Source organism: Neolamprologus multifasciatus, chromosome 19 (assembly GCF_963576455.1).
Source record: "Neolamprologus multifasciatus chromosome 19, fNeoMul1.2, whole genome shotgun sequence".
NCBI classification, from domain to species: domain Eukaryota; kingdom Metazoa; phylum Chordata; class Actinopteri; order Cichliformes; family Cichlidae; genus Neolamprologus; species Neolamprologus multifasciatus.
Window position 1 is genome coordinate 13439091 of NC_140457.1, and position 24019 is coordinate 13463109.

At 41.9% G+C, this 24019-nt stretch overlaps 1 protein-coding gene across 1 annotated transcript in view; it reads left to right on the forward strand.

Moving 5' to 3' along the window:
- Nucleotides 1-2870: 2870 nt before the first annotated feature.
- hs6st1a (heparan sulfate 6-O-sulfotransferase 1a) overlaps nt 2871-24019 on the forward strand; it is a 56956-nt gene continuing 35807 nt past the window's right edge. Inside the window, exon 1 of the mRNA XM_085143092.1 lies at nt 2871-3721. Within this exon, the coding sequence (XP_084999218.1) occupies nt 3222-3721 (500 nt within the window). The 5' untranslated portion in view covers nt 2871-3221. The remainder of the gene's footprint in view (nt 3722-24019) is intronic.

Sequence of the window (24019 nt, forward strand, 5' to 3'; positions counted from 1 at the left end):
TCTTTTTGCCAGATCTTTTGAAACTAATTAAAAATGCAGGGGCCGTTTAAGGACCATACACTCCAGCTTTTGTTTTCCGTTAGGGGAAGGTATTAGCAAACAGATCTGTGAATAATCATATTACTGCAGAGTAAATGCCACACAGACCCACAGAAGCAAGGTCCCTAAAGCCCCTGAGACTGCAGCATTCATAGGCTCATCACAGGTGCTGTACAGACTAATTCAACTCCAGAGATATCGAAACCACTCTGCAGTTACTAAAAATTTACCATCTGTGATGAGTGTGTATAAAAAGGATTTTAAAAAATTATTTGATTTTTATTTGAAGTCCTTTTTCTGAAACAAAACTAAAACTCAGTCCTGGTGAGGTAGGCCATTTTCTGTATGGTGTTTTATTGTGTTAGTTTTTGTTGAATGTCTTTCTTGATTGTGACATTTTCATGTGACCTGGCATGGAACCACAGATGTAGATTAGCAGTTCTGCTTTATTCCGGCATTACATTACATTACATCTTCTATTCTTTTGTATTTTTATGTACATAAATGTGTGTTGTCCCTGGTGAAACAATAATATGTACTTACAAAACACACTAAGGTCAGTTTGGAACTTTTTCTGACCACAACTTGTCAGATGGATTTTGCTATGTTTGTTTATGAAGTCATGGGTCGTCTACATGCTGTAAGTGTGCTGCCAGCACAAAGTGTCCTATCAGTTAATTTTACACAGCAAATCCAGCATGTCCAAATTAACACTGTCAGATTTGATTTCAACACTTTTAAAGTGTCTATATGGGTCCACACCAGAGAGTGTTAATTTAACTCTTTTTGGAGAGTTGGTATGTTAACTCTGATTTAGTGTTAAACACCAAATCTCTCTGGAGTTGATAATTTAACACTTGGTGTTAAGAGTTTATATATTAACTCTCAAAGAGTATTTTAGTTTAACTACGTAAGAGTTCTTCTTACTTCTAATTAATTCTAAAAAGCGGGAATTTTACTGTTCTGAACTTCTAGAAATTTCTTTTGGAAATAAACATTTACTAAAATGACGCAATGGTTTTTGAAAAACATTTATTCTGAACTGTGCACCACAATTTCAAAACATTTTCTGAAAGATGTAACAGTGTACATGTTCTCACTTTCATTAGAATTTCGTTTATCAAAAGGTCTGACATAGGTGAGCTGGTAAATGCAAATAACAGCATTCTCATCACTTATTTCAATAAATACAAAATACAATATGCATGTCCTTCATTCATCACTTTGTGGAACTGCAACGCACTTCTGCTCTCCCCCATATTCCATCTTCACAAGCATATCCTATGTGGAGATTGAATAAAAATTAGTTGACACTAATTAATGGCACAAATCAATTGCAGCACAGTAAAAAAAAAAAAAAAAAAAAAAAAAAAAAAAAAAAAGGAATCCTTTTTGAGACATTACTTGTGTAAAGTATTTTCCCAAAAGATAAGGACACAGGCAACAGGTAGTACTGAACTAAATGTAAAACCGTGTGCACAAAACTCTGGAGGGATCTAAATGCTAACGTAGAACCCAGTCAGGACATCTGCTACTGCTGTTTGCTCGTTTTTTATGGGAGATCGTTTTCAGGCTTCAAGTAGCACCATTATATCAACATTTCACATTCTAGACATTGTTTTAGGTGTATTTGACCAAAAAATTTAACCGAAAATTCACATGCAAGCTTTTTTTCAAGGCTGTGGTATTTGCCGAAAACAATACCTTTCAGCTAGCTAAAACAGCGAGCGGTGCTATCAGCGAGCAACATGGCTAATGCCTTTCACACAGCTTTGTCTCAACTCCAAAGAGCCACAGAAGTAAAAGCTAATAATAATAATTGAAACAATCTTTGAAAAAATGACTTACCAAGCATGGCAAACAACTCAAATATGTAGAGCAAAATGTTCTGAAACGACTTCACTTCAGCTTCGATTGGAGCCGTGCTGGGGGCGGAGTCTGTGAATTTACTCTATTAGTGTCATAGCCCCTGTAGGAGTTCAGAGTTAAGAGGTCAAGAGTTAATGTTTCCATTGTAACACCTCCAGATTTGAAATAGAAACACTCATTTTTAACACTCGATTTTAACTACTATCATTTTACACCTCAGAGTTACATTAAAAGCATGTGACTCTACTTAGAGTAAAATTAACTCTAAGACTACTAACACCAAAACATTTAACACTTTTGAATTTGCTGTGTAGAATTTGGTATTTATAGTTTGGTATTGATTTCTGTTTCGTTTCTGTTTTCACTTCAGTTGAGTTCCAGGTAATTCCCAGAGTTGAGTTCCAGTTCAGTAAAAAAAAAAATGTCTGAAATGTTTTCATTTTCACTTAATATTTTTTATATATATTTTTTTTTTTAACTTTGAAATTCCTATTACTTTTTTAAACTATAGGTTTTATTTTTATTACCATTTATGTGTTAATGTTTTTTTCCACACCCAGTTTTTAGTTCACTTTTAGTTATCTGTATGCTCAGAACTCCTTTAAATCTTGGCTTCCACATTAGAATAATTTAAGGAGAAAAAAAGTCTAAAAGCTACGCTGATATTAATAAGAAAAAGCAAAAACTGAAGGATTTAAACAATAAAAGTAAAAGTAAAAGAGCAAATGTATTTTGAAAGTGAAAACATAAACTCAGAAAATACATTATAACCACTATGACTCATTCAAATCCCCCTGTTTGTAAAATAATCCAATACAAAGTATTTAACTACAGCTCGTTACTGTAACGCTCTATCTCGCCGTCTATTGGCTGCTGGCAAATGCCGCGGTCGTTACATGTCTACCAACAAATTAAAGCGATTCTCCTTTCACTAGATTTTCAGAGAAAGAGAGAGGGAGTGAGAGAGGTTGAAAGGTAGGTTTCGCGCTGCATCCTGGGTACATAGCTCCACTGTGATGCAGTGAGCCTGTTGTGTTGACTGGACACCAAAGTAAAGTGAAACGGGAGCGGGTCGGCTCCGAGGGGCTCTCCGAGCGAGTTACGATGCGTCTTTCACGGTGTTGAACGGTCGCGGTGAGCCATGAGCCAACTTCGCCGGTCGCCTCGAAGCGGAATGAGCCACTGTTGAGTCCCGAAAACGATTCCTTCTCGGAGGGGGGAAAGCAAAAATGAAGAAGCCGAGCGCCCTGCTTCCCGTTGCCGGCTTGACTGGGAAATGGTAGCGTGCTGTAGGGACCGCACTGGGAAGGATCATGGTCGAGAGGAGCAGCAAATTCTTGTTGATCGTCGTCGGATCCGTGTGTTTTATGCTGATTCTCTATCAGTACGTGGCCCCCGGGGTGATCAATTTCGGCTCCCCGCACGGTTATTTCACGGAAGAAGACGAGGGGGACATCTTCCCCACTCCGGACCCCCACTACGTTAAGAAATACTACTTCCCCGTGAGGGACCTGGAGAGGACGATTGATTTCCAAATTAAAGGGGAGGACGTGATCGTGTTTTTGCACATCCAGAAGACCGGGGGGACTACCTTCGGTAGGCACTTGGTGCAGAATGTCCGTCTGGAGGTCCCCTGCGACTGCAGACCGGGCCAGAAGAAGTGTACCTGCTACCGGCCGAACCGCAAGGAGACCTGGCTGTTCTCTCGGTTCTCCACCGGCTGGAGCTGCGGTTTGCACGCAGACTGGACGGAGCTCACCAACTGTGTGCCGGGGGTCCTCAACAAGAAGGAGAACAAGCAGAAATCCCTGAGGTGAGACTGGGAGGTGTTTGGTGTAGTCAGGCTACTGTAGACTATGGAAAAGACACAAAGTGTGGTTTAGGTTCTAATCCCCCAAACTGCGGAGGATTTTGTTTGTCTGAAACTTTAGAGCTCTTCTCCACTGGAGGTACAATAAGGTCACTGAAAGCTCGTAAAAACAGTTGATAAATAAACTTATGTCACTCAGTCAAACTGCCTTTCAGTTCTTAGCAGCTTCTTTCTGCTCATGACATCTTTTACCTCATTCCCCTGGAGATATTTTAAAAGGCATAATAATCAGTGGTTTAAAGCTCATCTCTCCTCATAAAAATATCAAAAGTCCACCTGGAGCAGGTTTTTTTTTTTTAATCACAGGATTGTTATTGTGATCCCAGAGAAGATAAAGCACAACAGAGGGTAATATAAAGGTGTTATAGTCTCATAAACATGCAACAAACGCATGAAAATCCCCACAGCTTCTTCACGGATGTGTTGTTCTCTGCATGGGACAGCATTACCATATAATTTTCATAAAGTCATCTATCTGCAGGTCGAGAATAGATGCTGAGAGACAAATGTTGATTGACATTTCAACACCACACTGTCACAAAATGCCACAGGAGCTCAGCAGCATCTCTGACAATTGTTGATCGGTGCCAATATCAGGGTGCCCTCCCACTGAATTGTACACTGAGATTTGGCTGAATTTATTTCAGGAGGGCTGTAATACATCCAGGCAACATTTCCGCTCAGTAATAATCCCTCGCTTTGACTGCGAGGTACCCAGACACAATGCGCATTCTTATTAAGTTATAACCCATTTCTTCTCCACGCCTTCCCCATTGTTGTTGCCCACATATTGCATCCCTCACCCAGACATATTGACGGCTGTATCAACTTCCATTTCACTGCACCCCTGTGGTTAAAGGGTACGCTTGTTGAATGGGTTATGTGTCTTTGTGTTGTCTGAGCTTGTTCAATATTTTATTTTGGCTATGGATGATCAATAGGACAAAGAGGGATTAGAAATTGTGGAAATTTGTCTGTCTGGCAGCCAGGCGTGGTGGAGATGTCAGGCCGGCTGCTCTGCTTCCCATGGCTGCTCAGACTGGGGGATCAGTGCTGCAGGCTGGGCTGGGCTTGGCTGGTAGAGGGGGAGGGAGATCGGGGGACCCTGCGGGGGTTTGGCTCCGCTCTAATCCGGGTGATTATTACCACTGGGACACGCATACACACACACATACACACACTAGCAGTGGTATTTGCTACTGGCGTCTGTCCTGACTCCTGTGGTTTCCCTGGGGCAGAGGTGATAACGTGTTCGGCCATTCTGCATGGAGGGCTGCGATATCACAGTGGATGCAGGATAAACTGCCTTTCATCACTTTGTGAACAGTTTCTGAGCCCACGCGCACCTGAAGAGGCCACAGGAAAAGAACGAGACAAGAAGGCAGAGAAGATGAGAGTAAATATGCACGGGTGAGAGCACAGATAACAGAGACGATCGCTTGGCCCGGGTGTAATCGACTGTCTGAGCACTCGGAGCAGGAAAAACAAGGCACTGCAAGGGTAAAAACGCCCTAAAGGAAACAGTGCCGCTCCAAGCTGTGTACAGCGCAACTTTCACAAAGAAGAGAAGTGAATAACTGCAAAGAAACAAGAAGCACTCTCTGTTTCTCTCTCTGTCACGGCTCTGTTTGTTCCTTTTTCTCCCTCATTGCCTCTTTTTCTGGCCTCTGTCCTCATTGTTCGGTCCTCTTGTGCCACTCTTATAATACTGGGAGCATTTATCTTGAGGGCATTGTCGTGCAAAAGCGAGTTAAAGCGTGAATTTAAAGGTGTCAGTGTGGCATTTCTCGGTGTCCCCCCAACCCGTAGCTTTCCGATGAACTGCGTGTCATAGTGCGTTTATGTTTGAGGAAGTGGGTTTGAGCGAATCTATATCTGTGTGAAACGGAAAATGATTATTTAAAACAAACCTATGTAGCAGGAGCAGTTGTTGTGCTGACAGATCCAGCATCCCTCTCTCCGCAGCTGTGCGCTCATACAGCTGTCGAGTGGATTTTACACAAATGTCTCAAATGCTGCAAAAATAAAATGTGAATTAGGACCATTTCCATCAGCTGGATTGAGGCACATAAATACACCACCTGGCTGTCAACAAAAATATATATCTGCAGGAAAACCTGAATAAAGTCCAGACAAACAAATGTATTTAAGATTTAATAGTGGACAAGTCACTAAAGATGGCTACCACTACTACTGTAAGGGTATGTGAATACATCCCAAACTGTTACGTCTCATTCAGTTTGGCTTTGCTTGGTATGCTGTGCTCTGTATGATATGGATATTTCCTGAGTTTTAATGTAAGCCAAACATCTATTTCATGTCTATGTCTTTATGTTCACACGCCCTTAATGAAAATTGATGAGCTTTTTCCCCACAGTGTTTTGGCAGCACACCAGTCCTTTTAGCCTTGCAGTGTTTCCCCGAGGTTAACTGTATCCAGAAGTGGATGGGAGGGTTGAGGAAGCTTATCGGTGGGGTTGCAGCTGTAATGACATCAGCAGGAGAGCCACCAGGGTCGTGGTCAGGATTGGCTTCTCTACCAGCAGAGCTTCTTGCAGTGTTGTCTCTTGCTACTAGCTTCATGTGGGATGCATATTAAGAAATAATAATGATAACTAGGAGATTTTAGGGCTGACTTTTGGACGCTGGGGTTGTCTTTGGGTTTAAGTGGAGCTAAAGTGTAAAGCTTTTTCTCCTCGCTCAGTCACATGATGAAACAGAGAGCAGAGGAGAGAAATGACAGTAAAACAGAGCAGATGCACACACTGAGCTGGAGTGAAATTAAGACGCATGTAATATGTAATTATCATTAATAAAATGTTTCCTTCTTAAATTGTTTTCATTTTTTGATTATATTTTATCCCATTTTGATTGATTTATGCTTTAATGCGGAGATTCCCAAATTGTGGGCGGGCCCCCCTGGTGGGCCACAACAGTATTGCATGTGGGGCACATTAATAATAGAAATTCAGTATGTACAGTTCCATATTTATTTAAATTTGTGTATTGATGTCAAACGTTAATTAAAACTGGTAATATGAGATGGTTAGTCTGTGGTAGTACTCATTACTGCTTTTGTATTGAAGTTTGTGTCAAAGTGGCAGGTGGGTCACTCATTGGGCTCAGCAATTTGCATATGACTTGGTAGCATTAGCAATTTATAGCCAAGAGCCTGTTTCTGTTTGTTTGTTTTAAATAAAAATTTCAAGGAAACGCATCACAATTTAAGATTGGGTGGGTTCCATGGGATTTTCAGGTTTTTAAGTAGGCTGTAGGACTCTTGACTTTGGGAACTTCTTTAACGTGATGATAAAATCAAAGAAATGTCTTTGCTTATTTTATTCTGCTGATTAAGCATACCAGCAAAAACCAAAAAATACTTTCAAGCCTTTTGCGAAAGAAGTATCAATACGTTTTTGTCCAAACAAGTGCATCCATTAATAAAATTCTGCGATATTTGACAGTTGCCTAATTTATTAACTGTTTCTAATTATGTTTATATGGGGGCATGTTGCCCTTTTAATAAGAGCCAGAGAGCATCATAATTACCCTTATGAGATTTCCAAAACATTTGTGGATTTGGGAGCTGTTTTGTATTGATGCTGTAACACTTTCCAAGCCCAGTTGTTATGGCTGGATTAGTTATTGATTGAACAGATGAGTCTGTTGCACCATTTCTTCTGAATATTTCCACTTGAAGAGAGCGTAACAGCAGCTTTAAAAACGCTGAAGAAAGTAGATAAAGTATGGTTTCTTTTTTTTTCTTTTAAATACAGTGAATCCAATTTTTTATTTTTTATTTTTTTGAAGAAAATAAAACAGTTGATTGGACATAGTTTGGTGTGGAGATAAATGTGGCAGCTTCAGAGCAAAGCGCATTAAAAGGAGCAAGCAGCGGCGTGATGAATAGTTGGTAATGGGGGAGACAGGTCTGGCTTTGATTGGTGATTAGATGAGATCGAGATGAACAGTGGCATTGTGGGAGAAAGTAACTCACTTACTCAGCAGAGCGCCACTGAGAGTGGATTTGTCATCTTCCCACTCCTTATACCAGTTTTAATGTTCCCCACTGATCCCATGGGACACACTATCTCGCGCTCACACACGTCCACTAATAAGTGTGTGAAACAAACAGTCAAATGCAATGCTTAAGATATGGCGCTTCTAATTGGTTAAGGAGGTTCCTATCACTTTACTCAAATTAAAGCACCACTTTCAAATGGGGGGAACCATCTGTCCTCTGGAAGTGTGTGTGTGTGTGTGTGTGTGTGTATACACACATCTCATGACTGTGTGTGCCTGTTTTTCTTTTTTTTTAATCCTGGCATGTCAAAGAGTGTCTTAGTAAGCAAAGTGATGGGGCTAATTTTACTGCCTTAGTCTCAGTCCTCTTTCAAATCGCTCCGTTTCTTTCTCCCCCACCTCCTCTTCAGCCCCCCTTGGCTTGTCTCTAAAACACTTTCCCTCCCTCCCTCTCCTTCCATCCTTTCCTCCCTCCTTCCGTCCACATGACGGTGTCACTCTAATCAAACAGCAGGCTGGCTTTCTGCTTGGTGGCTTTATGGCTGGGGGCTCTCTTGCTGTCTCTCTTTCACTTTTCCATCCATCTCGGGCCTGTTGTCTTTCTTTTCTTCCTTTGCCATCGTTCTCTCGCTCTCCCCCCGAGCGTGACTACTGCATTAGAGGAAATGTCTTTTCATGGAAGATTTGCTGCAATTTCCAAAATGGCTGCTTTGCCTAATGGACAACTGCCTTGGTTCTAATGAATGATTACATGTATGACTATGAGGGAGGGGAGGGGATGATGGCAGGGGGGGAACAGAAGAAGAGATGGCGGCGATGAAGAGTAATATGAGGAAGAGGATGGAATGAGTGTGGGACAAGAGGAGAGCTGTCAGGGAATGATTGGAAAGATAAAGGATGGAGGGGTGAAAACGTTTAGTTTCATTGCTGGGGAGGGGGCTAGTCAATTAGCACGGTTGTCAAGCACTGGGCATTACTCTTCTTTCAATAGGTCTGTTTCAGATTCACAGCACAAATCACTGCACCCTAAGATGGCTGTGTGTGTGTGTGCGTGTGCGTGCGTGTGTGCGTGCGTGCGTGCGTGTGTGTGTGCGTGTGTGTGGCGTGAGAGCGGATGCGTATGCATGTGGTAGCCCAGCATGATGCCAGTCAGCCAGCCAGTGCAACCCAGCATCCAGATTAACTTTGCAGAGGCAGCCACGGCTGATTGGCATATCATATGTGCGTGTGTGTGTTTGTCTATGCGAGCACATGCACGCGCTCATGTGTAGTCAGGCAGGTCAGTGTTAATCCAATCAGATTAGCCGGGTTTAAGCGCTGGCGGCCAGGCACACCAAAGCCGGTTACGTCCGTTCATCCTGTGGCTGCGGTTATAGTATTCCCGACAAACATTCCCACATCAGTCCAGCCAGTTATTCCCTTCATGAACTCAAATCCCCTTTTCTTCTCAGGCAAGCCTGCTTATCTTCCTAGAAACCAGGCTCTGATTGGGTTTATCTCTCATGAATAATACCAGTAGCTGCTTTACTTTACCTGATGAATATCATGTTTGTACAGTGGACATGCAGTGATAAGTGTGTGGATGGATGTTTACATTTAGTCGTGGGAACATTAGTAGATTAATGGAGTTTTCAAAGGACACACAATTGATCAATGACAGTTGTTATGACCTGTTTGGTAATTAAGTAAAATATCAAACACTTGCTGCAGGAGGCAACAGGAAGGGCATCCAGTGTAAAAATCCATGCCAAATTTAATATGCAGATCCATCCACTATGGCGACCCCTTAGGAATAAAGCAGAATTTGTGGTTCAGCAGGGATAGCACGTTTGCAGTCCATCCTTCGGCAGACCGATGCATCATCAACTTCCAGAAATGCACAGTTAGGATTTTAGAGGACTGGGCGAAAACCCCTCTCCATGCACGTTTGCAGGACCATACCGAAAGAAGCTTTGTTATAGGTTGTATATCTGTACAAGCTGCTACCAGGCCGATAATCCAAAATTCTTGCTGCTCAACCTGTTTTATTTAAAGTTTTCTTTTTAAAGCTTAAAATGCTTTAGTGTGGAGTTGAATAATGAAGCCACCACAGATGTGCCAAAAGCTTCAAATATCAACTCGTTGCTCACAGCCTATTTGAGACTTTAACAGGACAGTGGATAATGTCAGGTGGATCGGTAAACACTGCACTACTAGTTCGTCATTTTTCACCAATGCAAGATTGGGGAAAAATGATAATCATTTGTTATTATACAGCAAATAGTTTTGTTTTGGGGATTTTTAAAAGTTAAGTAAAGGTTTTGATTCTTTGTAGTCTGTTTAGTTTAATGCTGTTTTAAGATGTCCTCAAATAAAATGGTTATTTCTCTACTGTTAGAAAAAGTTGAGATGGACTCTGTATCTGTTTTCTCCTTTGGTAACGTAGAATTGACAGGTCTGTGCTTCACTGCTGCTTCGCGTTGACTTCAGGAGTTCAGCTCAGGTTCATTCTCAGGTCATTGCGTCAACGTATAACACAGCCTCAGGATTCAGAGCTGAGACTTTAGCTCAATAGAATATGCCAGTACCTCTGTTGGGCCTCATCACTACACACATACGCAGGGTTTTAGTTTGACTCCGTGCCACGGAGACCATCTGCAGACGTTTTGCAGCAGACGAAAGGTTGGCTTTGGTTGATCAGGGATGCACATGTCTGATTAGAACCAAACTGTTGACGTTGGGCATTACAGAATCAACCTTAAAGTCAACATGAACCGGCACAGAAATCAAACCAGTACAGTGAAGCCGAGTTGAGGCCGTTGCACGTAATTGATTGGCCACAGCTGTTTCACCTCAGTGGATTGTAAGGGCAGGAGAAGTAGAGGGACTGCTAAACATCGTCTCCATTGATGGTATGTGAAAGGTTATCATTACCCTGCCTGCAAGACTTCGTTATTGATTGAGGTGCTATGGATTAGATAGGTTGGGTTTTTTTGTCATTGATTGATTGAACTTGAATGACAGTAACATAAAGCAGAGTCTTACCAGACCAGTATGGATGTATGCTGAAGACGGACGACAGACACGCAGACAGAGAGAGCGTGAGTGTGGGACAGAAAAGCAAGAGTGATGTGTTTCTTAATCATTACACAGCCCCTACCGCTCTGTGTGTCACTCCTTTTCTTCCACCCTCTGTTGCCGACTGTCAAATGTCAACCCTCGCCACCGCCACCGAAGTGATTCTGCGGCCCTGTGGACAAATAACCGTGCGGTGAATGATTAGCAGACATTTCTATGGCTGGTAATAAGGGGTGTTACGCTGCAGCAGCTCCGCCAACAGGATTACCGCGTATTGATTATCCTAGCCTAGCATTAGTTTTGCTAGCTAAAAGCGACTGGCTGATTAGTGAGCATTTCTATAGTGGTTAATGAGTGGTGCTGCGGAATGCTACGGTATGCTATCCATGAGAATGGGATTACAGTCTATTAATCAGACAAGAGGCTCGCTGGAGTCATTAGCCAGCCCCGCGGCAAAGTCAGCGCATCTGTGGCTTATTTCTGGTTCCTAAATGAGGTTTGGCCTTGTCTCCGTTGTCTGGTCTCTCGCTACATATCAACTCTGAGTTTCTCGTCTTTCTTTTAACACCCAATGATTCCCTATTCTTTGATCGCACTTCTCATCTTTTGCCCTCCCTCACATCTTCTTTCCTTCCTCAGAGATGGAGAAGGACAGAGAGAGAGAGAGAGAGAGAGGGAAGGAGACATCCCTAGGGGAAGCCTCTCTCTCTGCATCCATTAACGGCACTGTCTTTTCACGTCCCTCAATATGACAAGTCCAGACAGGATGTGAACCCGGAGCTGCTCCTCATCTCTCAGTGTGCATTCCCTCTCCTTTATTTGTTAACAAACAAATAAATGCGGCCGTTTTCTGCATGCTAGGATTTATGAATAATCTATTCACGAAGCTGATGTGCGTCTGTGGGTGCGTGTGTGCGAGCGAGAGATGGCCAAAGGAGGCATGTGAACGGAGAGGCGAGGCTGACAAGCGTGTTAATTGAATTGTGGGAAAAATGCAAATCCTGCACTGCCTCTTTGAGTTAGGGGGAGGAGTTTCAGCTGACTGTGACCGTCTCTGCTCACACACGCCCATGCACGCACAGACGCACACACTGTGCTAACTTTTACCGATCCCCAAAAAAACCGGTTTTGCCTTCTACTATTTGACGCCTCTTCCCATCATTACCCATCATCCTTCTCAGTTTTTCTGCCCGTCATGCCATCCCAGGACCTCTTTTGTCTGTGTGTGTGTGTTCATATGTGTTTGCATGTGAGGGTCCCGCCAGAAGTAACTTAAGCACCGATGCCATTCATGGAAAGACAGAGTGGGGGGAAAATGAAATTCCTCGTTCTGCTACACTTGGTTTGTGTACTTTGCTTTAGGGCAGAGCTGTAGATCACCAGAGTTGCTCCTTGTTTTGTTTTGGTTGTTTTGAAAGTGCAGTGTGTGTCTGTGTGCGAGTGCATGTCCTCTAACTTCATTGGTGCATGTGTGCCGTGTGTGTGCCGTGTGAATGTGTGTCCTGTGGGATCTGTGTTCACAGCACTGTACATTAATTTGATTTGTGGGCCTGCCCGTGACTGCATGTTTGCCTGGTAAACCACAGATGAAATGCGTTGCTTACATTGCTGCCAAGCGTCACTGAAAATGCATATTTCTGATTATCTTCTAATACAAATAATGAGCTTTGAGCTGTGATTTCTTACAATTCCTAAAAGCCGAGGTGTGTTTGTGAACATTTAGGTGCACCTCACAATTATTTCTGCACAATGTCAGCTTCAGATGATGCAGTTTCTTGTTTCTGAGGCCCTCCCAGGGATGTGACTCCAAAATCACTGCATTTACATGAATAAGATTGATGTTGCATAATAATATCTACATTTTCTGAAGGCTTTAAACGGCGAAAAAGCTCGACGGTGGTCACTTTAAATATTAACAAGGACAAACCGAACAACAAAAAGTCACTCGCTGCTTTCTTTTCTCCAGTATGAACAGAGCGGTAGTTGTGACGTCACATCTGCGCTCGCCTCTGTTCCATTGTTTCCGTAACTCGCTGCCGCGTCTCATCCAAACTGGCATCTCCTGACTCGCCCTTGGTTTCTTCTGTCGGATTAGTTCTGTTACAAATGCCACTGGTGACATTGAGTGTTTTTGTCTTAACTCTGGAAACAAGCCCCCAAACTTCTGGTTTCATTTCAGCCCTCTGTGCACCATCTGTAGCTGGGCATAAATAATAAAAACTTCATCAGGCTGCCCGGAGAGATTTAGGTTTTTATTTTGTGCTGAGCAGAATTAAAGGCGAACCGCAGCTGATTACTTGTACCACAAACAGTCGTATGAGGAGCTGTCAGGTGGCAGCTACTAAAAAATGTTTCTTGCACACAGATTATGCGACAGGCCTGGTTGAGTTAAGAGTTAAATCCATACGTCTCCTTGTTTGAAAATCAGCACCGACTCTTGTTGATCTGAGCTTTAAATGTAGGGCAGGCCTCTCCTGTAACTGCACTAAAGAGACGAGTGAGAGAGTGTCACTCTGCCAAATAAAGGTCAGCGTTAAACCTAATCCAGTTATACTATTCTTAGTGCCTCTTCACCTCTTTGTCTCTTGCCGCTCTTCCTTCTCCTCCTCTTCTTCATTTCACTTGGCTCTGTGGATCTGGGCTGCAAGTATGTCAGGTTCACCTTTGTTTTCCCCTTCTCTCTTTCGCTCTGTCAAAAAAAACTTCTTCATCCTGCGCGCCACCACCGCTGTCATTCCGAGTCCCCAGCGCGTGTCAGCTTCCTCCAGAGAGAGGAAGTGATGTGTCAGGATGCGCCTTTATCCGCCAGTGATCTGATCTGATGTGAGATTGAGATAAACACAGGAGGAGTATAGTGTTCTCTCCCTCTCACCCTGGGGAACTGTACGACGGATTTCTTTTCTCCCCCACCCTCTGTCTGTGCCTTTTTTTTCCCTCATGTGCACAGACAGAAAAATCAGGTGGTCTTGGGGTAATTGCCAAGTTACAAAGGGAATTCTAGGGAGTGGGTCTTTCATGTCTGCTAAGCCTGTCAATTCCTTAAAATATCTCCTTTGATACCTTATACTAGAAGTTTAGGAAGAAGTCTTGTAACAGTGAGATCACTGGTTTGATCCCCCATGATATGTAATATGTCTTCCGACAGCTTTGTGTTGTTACAGTCTTTAAGTAAGATACTAAACTTCCTTCAGCTTCTAGTTTTATACTTTTTGTTAGCCTGTCAAATAAATGCAAAAAAAATACTAAATTACTTCAGGAGCTCCTACAAATGCATAGTACAGTGTTGTGACATTTTTAAGACTAGTACTTGAAAATATAGATACAAAGTGTATCAATATTTCAGATTTTCCCCTAGAGTTGTCCTAATAAGCACATAGATTGGTTACTTAGGCTTTAATAGGCAGAGAAAATCCAGTCCCACTGAGGCTGCACTGTTTTCAGCAGACAGTGTAGTGTCTTATATTTAAAACTGCTGTATTTATTATAGTAGATACACATGGAGAGGCAAGGCTAATACCATAACCAACCACTTGAACATTGCATCCTTCCATCTTCTACCAGTTATAAATTCAGGGTCGCGGGGAGAGGCTATCTGTGGAATAGGATAGGCCAATACATCCTAAACAGGTCACCAGTCTATGGCAGGGATAACAGAGAAACAGACAACTGTTGAAAATGACATTCACTCCTATGGCCAATTTAGAAATCCCAATTAACCTAACCCCATGCACATGTTTGGACTGTGGGAGGAAGCCAGTATACCCAGAGAACCCACTCGAGCACAGGGAGAACATGTGAACTCCATAAAGAAAGGACTCAGCCGACCAGTGTGGATTCCCAGAACCTCCTTCCTGTGAGGCAGCCGTGCTAACCACTGCACCCTGGTGCTGCCCGTTGCGGATATTTTTAGATAACTCCCCAACTAAGCCTGAACATCTGTTTCAAAGTTTATTTTCATACTTAGTCAATGGCATCCACTGCTAATACGCTTTCGAGCATTCCACTCCAGTCTCGGCCTAAACCCCGGAAATTTTGGTATGCTGTAATTATCTCCAAGGTAGTGCTGCTAACTCCTAAAAAAAATATTTTATTAGACAACCGAACAGATGACCAAAAAAGGAGCTTTGACGAGTTCAAACGCATGAAAACGCATCACTTAGCGGTGCTTAAGAGGGCTTTGTCATGTCCCGGAAAGTAGAACATAACAGCCCAATTAGAGTTGAGTATGTAAATTAGATGTTTATGAGAGACAAGACTTATCCTGCCTCTTTAAGGCAAACAGTTAATTATGTGCGCTTCCCTTTAATGGAGTCTTCTCCCCATGGTCGAAGGCAAATGGGATCCGAAAGTCCCACCAAACGCTGATAAGACATGCCTTGTTACTACACTGGATATTAAGAGCTCGAGATGTATTGAAATTGTTCAGTCTTTGTTTTTGTGTTTTTCGCTTGTTCTGAAAATTGGACTTGGCTGCGCATCCCAGTCTGTAATTACTCAACAAATGAAGCCAAAGCAATAACTATCAAACCGCTTTCCCAATGACTTCTTGTCACTCCGCTGCCGTCTATGAATTTCATATTCTCCTCTAGTGGAAAGCCAGGTAATTTGAGGTGTTAGCTCCAAAGCTTTCAACAAACGTTACCCCACCACCAATGAGCCTTTAAGCACGGAGAAGCTTTCAGAGGTGAGTGTGTCATTGTGAAGCAAGGTGTTCCCAGACAATGAGTAAAACAAGTGAGATTGTTCTGTTTTATTTAAGCTTTTTTTCCTTTTTCCCTGCTAGGAAAGTAATTTAAACACAGTGTTGACTGAAAGGGGCGGCGAGGCAGGGGGATTTGGAAAAAAAATGATTCAAATTAAGCAGCTGATACTCAGAAACACTACGTATAAACAAAGACAAATACCGGTTATAGGACTAAAAGGCTATTAATTTGCAGAAGGCAAGATACTAACTGTAATGCAACACTTAAACCACCGAAACGAATTAAAGAGAAGTACCATTAACAGTATTTGAAAAAAAAAAAAAACACAGGAAAAAAGACCTAGGCAGTAGCCATTTTCTCTGCTTCTGAGTGTCTATAGCAATAGATGAAAGAGAGTAGAGGTATTAAAGGTGCATGAAACTCCCTGCAGTCCAGAAAGATGTCACTTCATCACAACTTGGGTTATTTCCCATTTGCGTGATGCTGGCCTTTTGAGCATCACAATGCAAATAGTCCGAGGCACTCATGCAAAAATGCAGACCGTGCTCTCTCTGCCACACACATGCTCCCTCCGTCCCTTACAGACTTTATGATGTTCACTGTTCCCCCCACATGTGCTTCCCCCCCCCCCTCCCTCTCTTTTCCTCCCTTCCTTCCCGTTCTCCCCTCGCTCTCTGCCATCTTTTGTCCGGCATCTCTTCACGCTTGACCGGCCTTGCTGTGACTCTTGACTTCAAAGAGCTACTTCATTCATCAGTCACTCATCAGAAAGAGAGGGCCATTCAGCGCTGCGCTAAAAGAGAGGGAGGGGACGAGGAATGAGTGTATAAAAAAGAGAAAAAAAAGAGTGTGCGTTGGGGGGGGCGGGGGATAAGTGTATGAAAAGAGGGCACGAGAGAGAAAGGGGATCCGCTCTTGACCGCGGGAGACCTTGGGAGTCACAAAAGCAAAAAAAGGGACATGCTCCCACACATCCACACACCCATGCAGAGTCCCTGTCAGCACTTAAACAAACTGTCTCATACTTGTTTTCCATCCTGTTGGGTGTGTGCAGATGCCTCGTGCACATTTCCTTCCATCGTTTTCTGTCAATCTCTGTTTTCTCTCTCTGTCTTTTTTTTTTGTCTTCTCATTTGAGCCAGCGGTGCAGAGGGAGCGTCGAGTCCCGTTCCTTCTGTAATCCCCTCACTGCACCTGGGTTTTTTTTTTTCCCCAAATCTTTTCTACACGACCGCTCGCCACTATTTCTAAATCTGTATTTTCTGTATTTTCACTCCATTGGTGTTCACTGACATTCTCCCTCTTTTTTTCCCATTCCTCTGTATTTTGAGGTGGCTGGCAAGCTAGTTTTCAGGTCAGTGGGAATTGCTATTGCCTCCCCTCTCAGTTGGAGTCTGGCTCACACTCGACTGCATACAAACACACTCGCACACACAGATATGCACACTTATTGTTCATCCTGCTCTTTTTTTCCCTTTTATAACCAGTTTATATGGACATGTGGTTCTGTGGCCTTGTACACACGGTTTCTTAACTTGTAAAGATTTCTTGTAGGTGCGCCAGGTGTCTTTCATCCACCTTCATGTCTTTTCATCATCCCGGCTTTTATTTGCGTTTCTCTCTCAAGTAATAAGTCACAACTGAAAGACTGTGACGCTCTGGGTGCCACGATCTGTTTTTGTGGTTTTTCACTCTGTATGGAGAAGCGATTTCTTTATGACTCACCTTGTTTGTGTGTGGGCATGTACCGTATGTATCTAAACTCTTACCGAAGTTAACCTTTCATGCTCAACAAGCAGGTTTTAATGTTTTTACAAGAGGTAATTATGGTCTTATGTAAGGATGCCAGTGCCTGTTGAAGGACTTTTAAAAGTTTGAAAAGGCTTTTTGTTGTATAGAAAGTAAAAGTATATGCATACAGTGAACGGTAATATGTTATTGTCATTTTTATTATTATTTTTTGTGCACCCTGCAATTACTGTGTGCTGAGCGTAAGAGCCTAAAATAATATTTGACTGTTAAGATGTTTTTTTTTTCATATTTATTTAATTTGAATATTATTATTTTTTATTGTTAATATATTTTTCCCCATACAGCACAATTTAACTGTTTTTTCTAAGGTGTTACGTAGGCACCCCTCACTATCTGGTGCTACTTGAGGCTTCACACTTTTTTCTGATAGGAAGTTGCAAACAAGCTTGGTGGGAAAGGCCACAGTCAGTGTAAAAGATGGGTGTAGCATCCGTTACTGGTTTCTGAAGCGCCGTTTTGAAGCTTCCAAGATGTTTCCGTTCATATGTTGGGGTTCTGAAACCAGATCTGAGGAGCGAGTAAAAAAAAAAAGAAGGAGTAAATGTAATGATAGACTGAACCGATGAACTCGGCAAGGAATTGTATACATAGGTCAAAATAGCATTTTAATTCCTTAAGTCCAGTTAGCTTTTTTTTTTAAGTGCAGGTGTGCAATTTTGTTATACGTGTACAATGGCAATAAAGGGCTATTCTATTCTTAAACTAATTCTTAAACTAATTACACAAACTCCGGTCTTTACTTCTTCTTTTTTTTTAGTTCCTGTGGTAGAAACTGTGGCTTTTGCACCAATAAGCTGAATTCGTTCAACAAATTTTTCACAGTCCATTTTTTTGTTAAACACTGTTAACAGTGCCAAGAACTAGCATGACTCAGCAGTACTTTGGGCTAAATGTAACAATAACGGCAGTTTTAGTAAAAGGAAGTCATAGTAACCCAGCATGTAACTACTCATTACATAGTCCTGTAGATGCTAACCTGCTGGGAATGAAACCGCTAGCCACACCATGCTAACTAGCGTGACATTGTATGCAATTTTAAGCATAGTGGAAAGCACCACACATTTTTAACAAAATTGAAATATATTTTAGTTACTAAGGATTAATTTCAAATAGCTGACAGTTTGTAGGAACAGTACTTAACCTCAGCCGTTGAGTGTGGGCTTTCTTTTAGACTGAAAGGTTAGTCTTGAGGGGGGTTTTTTTGTTTTGTTTTGGTTTTATAAATCTTGTGTTCATGTCTTGGGTGCACTATTATTGCAAACTACGTTCTTAATCTATATCATCTTAAATTATGCGTTTGACACGACTCACTCTAAGCAGTGATTCTCTTCCTGTTTCAGCTTGGCTGTTTGTTGCTACATTTAGCAACTTTTCAGACATTTAGTAGCATTTTTCTCCCGTCAACCAACTGCTGTTCAGCAACGAAGGTCCTTCTGCAGTCAAATGTCTCCTTCTGTGCCATTCAGCAAGTTGGAAAGCAGCATGCACTGAGGAGAAGGAAAAAAGAAATTCTGCCTCTTTTGGATCATTTTACTGTCAACGTCTGAAGCCCAACAAACGATATTCGAGACAGCCCTAAGTGTAACTTATGTTTTTTGTTTATTTTTTTTGTACCAAATTTTATTTCCTTCAAAGTATTCAAACATCAAAGTCCTCCTCAAATACATTTTACGTTCATTTTATCAAAGCTCAGGATAGGTAGGTAGCTAGGATATTATTTCGTAGAAGTGAAAGATTTCAGAGTTTTATTATAATTGAATTCACTTCAAATGTAGTTTTCTTAACGCCGAAAAGAGATTTTAATTGAGATTAGAGACAAAAATGTGAAATTAGTAGATACACAGTGCTGTTCATACCATGCAGCTCTTTCTGGCATTGTTTTAGCTCTGTTTGGTAGTAGTAACGATGCATTGGGCCGTGTTTTTTAATATTTTACCATTCTTGTGTGTAAATAGGGACAAACAAAACATAAATTTGTAGCTTTAAGCAACACAGAAGCCCCCGTTAAAGGCATTCAACTAATTAACCGCCTGAACGAGCCTGAGAAGCTTCAAAAATATTGACATGTTGTTTTTGTCGCTGCATTTTAAAAAGTGGGGGAATGAAAGCAAAGAAGAGAAATTGCGCCCGCTGAGAATCCGTCAAAAAATTGGCAGGAGAGCTGACGTGTCCGCAGACCGCAGTGTTTGGATTTTAAAGTCAAATACCGTGTCCGTGTGCAGTCTTCATGAGCTGAAGTTCACTCTAGCAGACGCACACACAAGCTGCTGGGCGCTGCTCTGCACCAACGGCCACAAAAAGCCCGTAGAGAGCAGGTGTAGAGACGAACATGAGTCACAGGTCTTAATAAAGCAGAAAAAGGTGCAGAATAGTTAATGAAACACCTAGTCATTCCCCCCTTTTTGTTACTCTCGCTGCCAGAGTGATAAAATGTGTGTTTCTGCTTTTGTGTGCATATATAAAAATATATCTGTATTTTTAAGTATTCATCTATATAAGTCTGCGTGTAAATTATGTACGCAAACTCTGGCCCTATGGGGCTAGTCGGGCAAGTTCTTGTAAGCCTGGTGGCTGAGAAACAGACCTGCCAGGACATGCCGGCACACATGCACACTCCTGCTAAAACATTAAAACACCCATAGGAGAAAATGGATATGAAGGGAGAAAGAAGCTTAATAAAAGCGCCATGATGAAGGAAATTGGAGGGGTGAGATAATTGTGTTTGAGCAGGCAAACAGAAGGAAAAGCCTGGGAGAGATGATGGAGGTTTTTCTTTAAAAAAATAAAAATAAATAAAAAGTAAAAGAGCGAAACAGAAAGCAAGAAGGTGAGGTGAAACTATCTCGTCGCCCCTCCTAACATGATGGAATGTTAATCAGTGTAAAGAGGTCAGCCTTTGCGGCGTTTTGTGCGTCTGTGTGAGAGTGTGTGACGAGGTGAAAAGGTCAGACATGGGTGTACTGGCTCTTTGGAGCCTCATCTTAAAGTCCTTGAAGTGAACAACTTTACACAGGGGTCCGTTACGACTTTCTTCACAACACAGTCGCAGTCACAAATTGTAGATAAACACCCGATGATGATCCATCAGTTTTGACAGATTTAGAAAAGTGGCCTCAGATATCTGTCGACTGTGTTTTTATCTATTAAATATTAAAAATCTATCGCGCTTACCGTCTTTTCAGCTTCTCTTCCTTCAGTCACTGTTTTGTAAGTGCAGCCGTCAGCCTTTATGAGCAGCTTTTACCTGCCTGCTTTTTTTTTTTTTTTTTTTATTCCCAGAAAGGGAATTGTGCTGCCAGTGTGTTAGATCTACAGGTTGGACCCACAGGATTGTAGATCATTAAACAGCCACAGAGCCATAATGTGTCATCCACAGAAAAGATTTAAAACATGTTGTGCATTTCCTCTTCTTATTAAAGAAGTCTGTGGAAGATTATTTCAGGGCAGCAATCGCCTTGGGGTGAGAGAAAAGGCTTTTGCGATATTGACAAAAACATCATAGACCCCCCCCCCCCCCTTCTGAATTATGCACATTGGCGTTTCAACAAAGTGAATGAAAATTCCACTGCTTAAAAATAAACACAATGCATAAATAAAAATTGCAGCTGTGAGACTAAGATGCTTTTGTTATAAATGAACTAAAGGATTTTCTCCTACATGAGTCTTTTTTTTGGTGGGTAAAAAAAATTCTTCACAGCAATAAATTAAGTTGTATAGGAAACTGCCTGAAATAGTCTGTGATGTAAAAAGAAGGAAACACAGTCTTGGATTGGTTAAAATGGCAGGAGTTAGCATTGTACCAGCTGTACTACATATGATTTATCCTATGAAGAAACCCATCGAGATAGATTTGAAGATTGTATGTTCAGTTTTTCATTAAACATCCGAAATAATCAGTATTTTATTTTAACCAGATTTTTTTCGTAAATGTAAAGCTCTCGTATTTGTGTTGTTGCAAATTATCTGTAGTAGTTGTTCTTGTGTAAAAGATCCACTTTTAGTCTTCTCTCACTAACTTATTTGACACATCTTAAAGCAATTTGTGTATTTGTTCGGTCACTAATTGAATCTGGAGTAGCAGTTTCTCTGTATGTCTCAGCTGAGGTCATTTTTACAACTAAATCAGTCGAAGTAGCTGAGAGTGCTTTTCAGTTTAGTGGGTCGTATAAGAAATCGGGCCGTGTAATTTCACTTGGGAACAAAACAATCAGACCAGGAACTCGTTGAGAGGGCGTGCTGCTCGTCGACTCTAAAGAGATTCTGATCTTACTGGCGTCTAATCTAACTCTGTTACATGGAAGAAATTGTAAGATTTCCAGAAAAGTCTTCATGACGGTTCAGTCGGTCCTTGTGTTGAGAAACTGAGAATTCAAATGAAATAGGATGACTCGTTTATTCGCAGTCTCATTTTGTAAATAGTGATGTGATCCTTTGTTGTACATTGCGACCACATCAGGATACGTTTCTAAGGGGAACTTGGTAATGTAATGTAGTGTAGTGATCCACATCTGCAGCAGATGCTTCATGTTTGTTTAGCTGTTAAGGAAGTCCTCTCCAACTGGAGATTAATGACTAACAAAGAAACAAGGGCCATTGGGGGGAAAGCGTTTCCTTTTGGGTAGCATATACATCGGAATTAGTTTAATGAGTAACTGTACAAAGTCAAGGTGGTGACATGGATGTGATGAAACCTGATGAGGCAAGAAACACTGGTTTAGTTAAAGTGGGAAAAACGAAATAGGGTAGTTCTTAAACAGTGCTTTTTTTTACTCTACTGGAGCACTCAGGGCGTTTTATACACACCTATTCATACAAGCCCTCTGTTCAAGCCTCAGTGCATTCTATTCATTCACACAGTTGTACTCCGGTGAATGTATCAGTTTCGTGCCCAAAGGATACTTTGGCATGCTGAATGGAGCAGCCATGGATTGAACTACGAACCTTCCAGTTGGATGACCTGCTCTACCCCCTGAGCCCGATAAAGCTATAAAGCAAAGCAAACGTTAATTTTTTCTCATAGTGTTTAGCTGCTTTATCCAACCTGTCACCAGTTTTGTGTTGAAAATTGATTTCATAGTGCAGGTTCCATGCACATCTGCATTGGCTTCACTTTTCAGACCCAGAAGCTACGTCGATTTTTCATACGCTCTACACTTGTCACAGTAGGAACAGCACAGATGTATTCATGATGGATCCATACCGTATACAGGAAAGCCTTGTAGACTGATTCACTGTTATGGCTTACTGGGACACTTAACAGACCTGAGCTATCGTTAGTACCTGTGCTTTCCCCACTGTGACAAGTCGAACTGGCTGCTGTGCTGCTAAAAAGGTCTATAATAGCGTACTAATAGCGTAGTAATACAAGGCATTACGCTAAAGTCGTCATTATTATCCTAGATGAGATCAGTCATTTTAGCTAAAGAGTCCACTTGCAGACACAGATGTAAAATAAAGAGCGTATTCAACCGGCAAGAGAGGAATAACAGGATGTATTTTACCAACTTTCTTTGCAAGGATGATTATACTGGGTGGCCGTGGCAGGAGTTACCTTATATTAGGTAGGGACTCAGTGTTTTGTTCTGGTAACTGGTGAATTATTGTTAGCCTGTTGATAGATCCTTGTTAAACAGAGGTGCACATAAGAACATTAGCTCGTCTTTATTCTGCCAGTTCCCCAAATTATGCATCTAACAGAAAATAGGCATCATAGATGAAATTGATTTAATTCCCTGGGGTTCAGTAACTTTTTCTTTTGTTTGTTTGGCGTTCAAGTGCATTTTGCTGTCTGTCATGGAAATGGGAGAACGCTACCAGCACTTTCATTGCTTTCCCTTTTAGGTGGATTTATTTTAATACATGCTTTTAGATAAGCTATTAATGTGCCCAGAGCTGTTGTTGTATAAATGATAGAAAATTTGGCTAAAACTATAAAAAATAAAATAAGCCAAGATGGAACAAAAGATGAGGAAAAGGAAATGCCTCATTAGCTCCTTCAAACTCTGCCACTCTTCTCTCTTTGAATCCTCGTGTCTCCGACTGTCACTGTATTGGGGTTCGTTCCCCGCTCTTGTACCCAGTGATCTGTGCGTTAGCGTGGTAGTAACGTGGTATCTCCATCCATTACTACATATGTATGATCACAGACACGGAGGTTGTCAGCTTCGCCACGCTTCGTTTTAATTAACTCAACTCTGAGGCGAAAGTGACTGTCGCGTGTTCGCATGAAGCAAGACGTTCGCATATGGTGTCTGACATACTGCGGATATGTTGAAAGGAATGGGCGTCCTCTACATCCTGATCTTTCTCCCCTCTCTCTTGGTGTGTAATCACATGCTTATCTATCAGGTGATTTTCTCTATTTTTCTTTCTGTCTGTTCTTATCTTAACCGCTCACTCCATCATCTCTTCCTCTCGCCCTGCTTCTCTTCTCCCTCTTCCTTTCCTCAGAAGCCGACAGCTGCCATCAAGCTTATTTCAGGCACTGGCACGCGCACACACACACACACACACACACGCATCATCGCTTGCTCCCTCTTCTGTTTTCACACTTTCTCTCCATTTGTCACCATCTATCCTAATTTTGCCGTCCTTCTGTTTAACTCCATCTGAACATACCTGCTTGTGAGCGAGCGCCTGTGTCCGA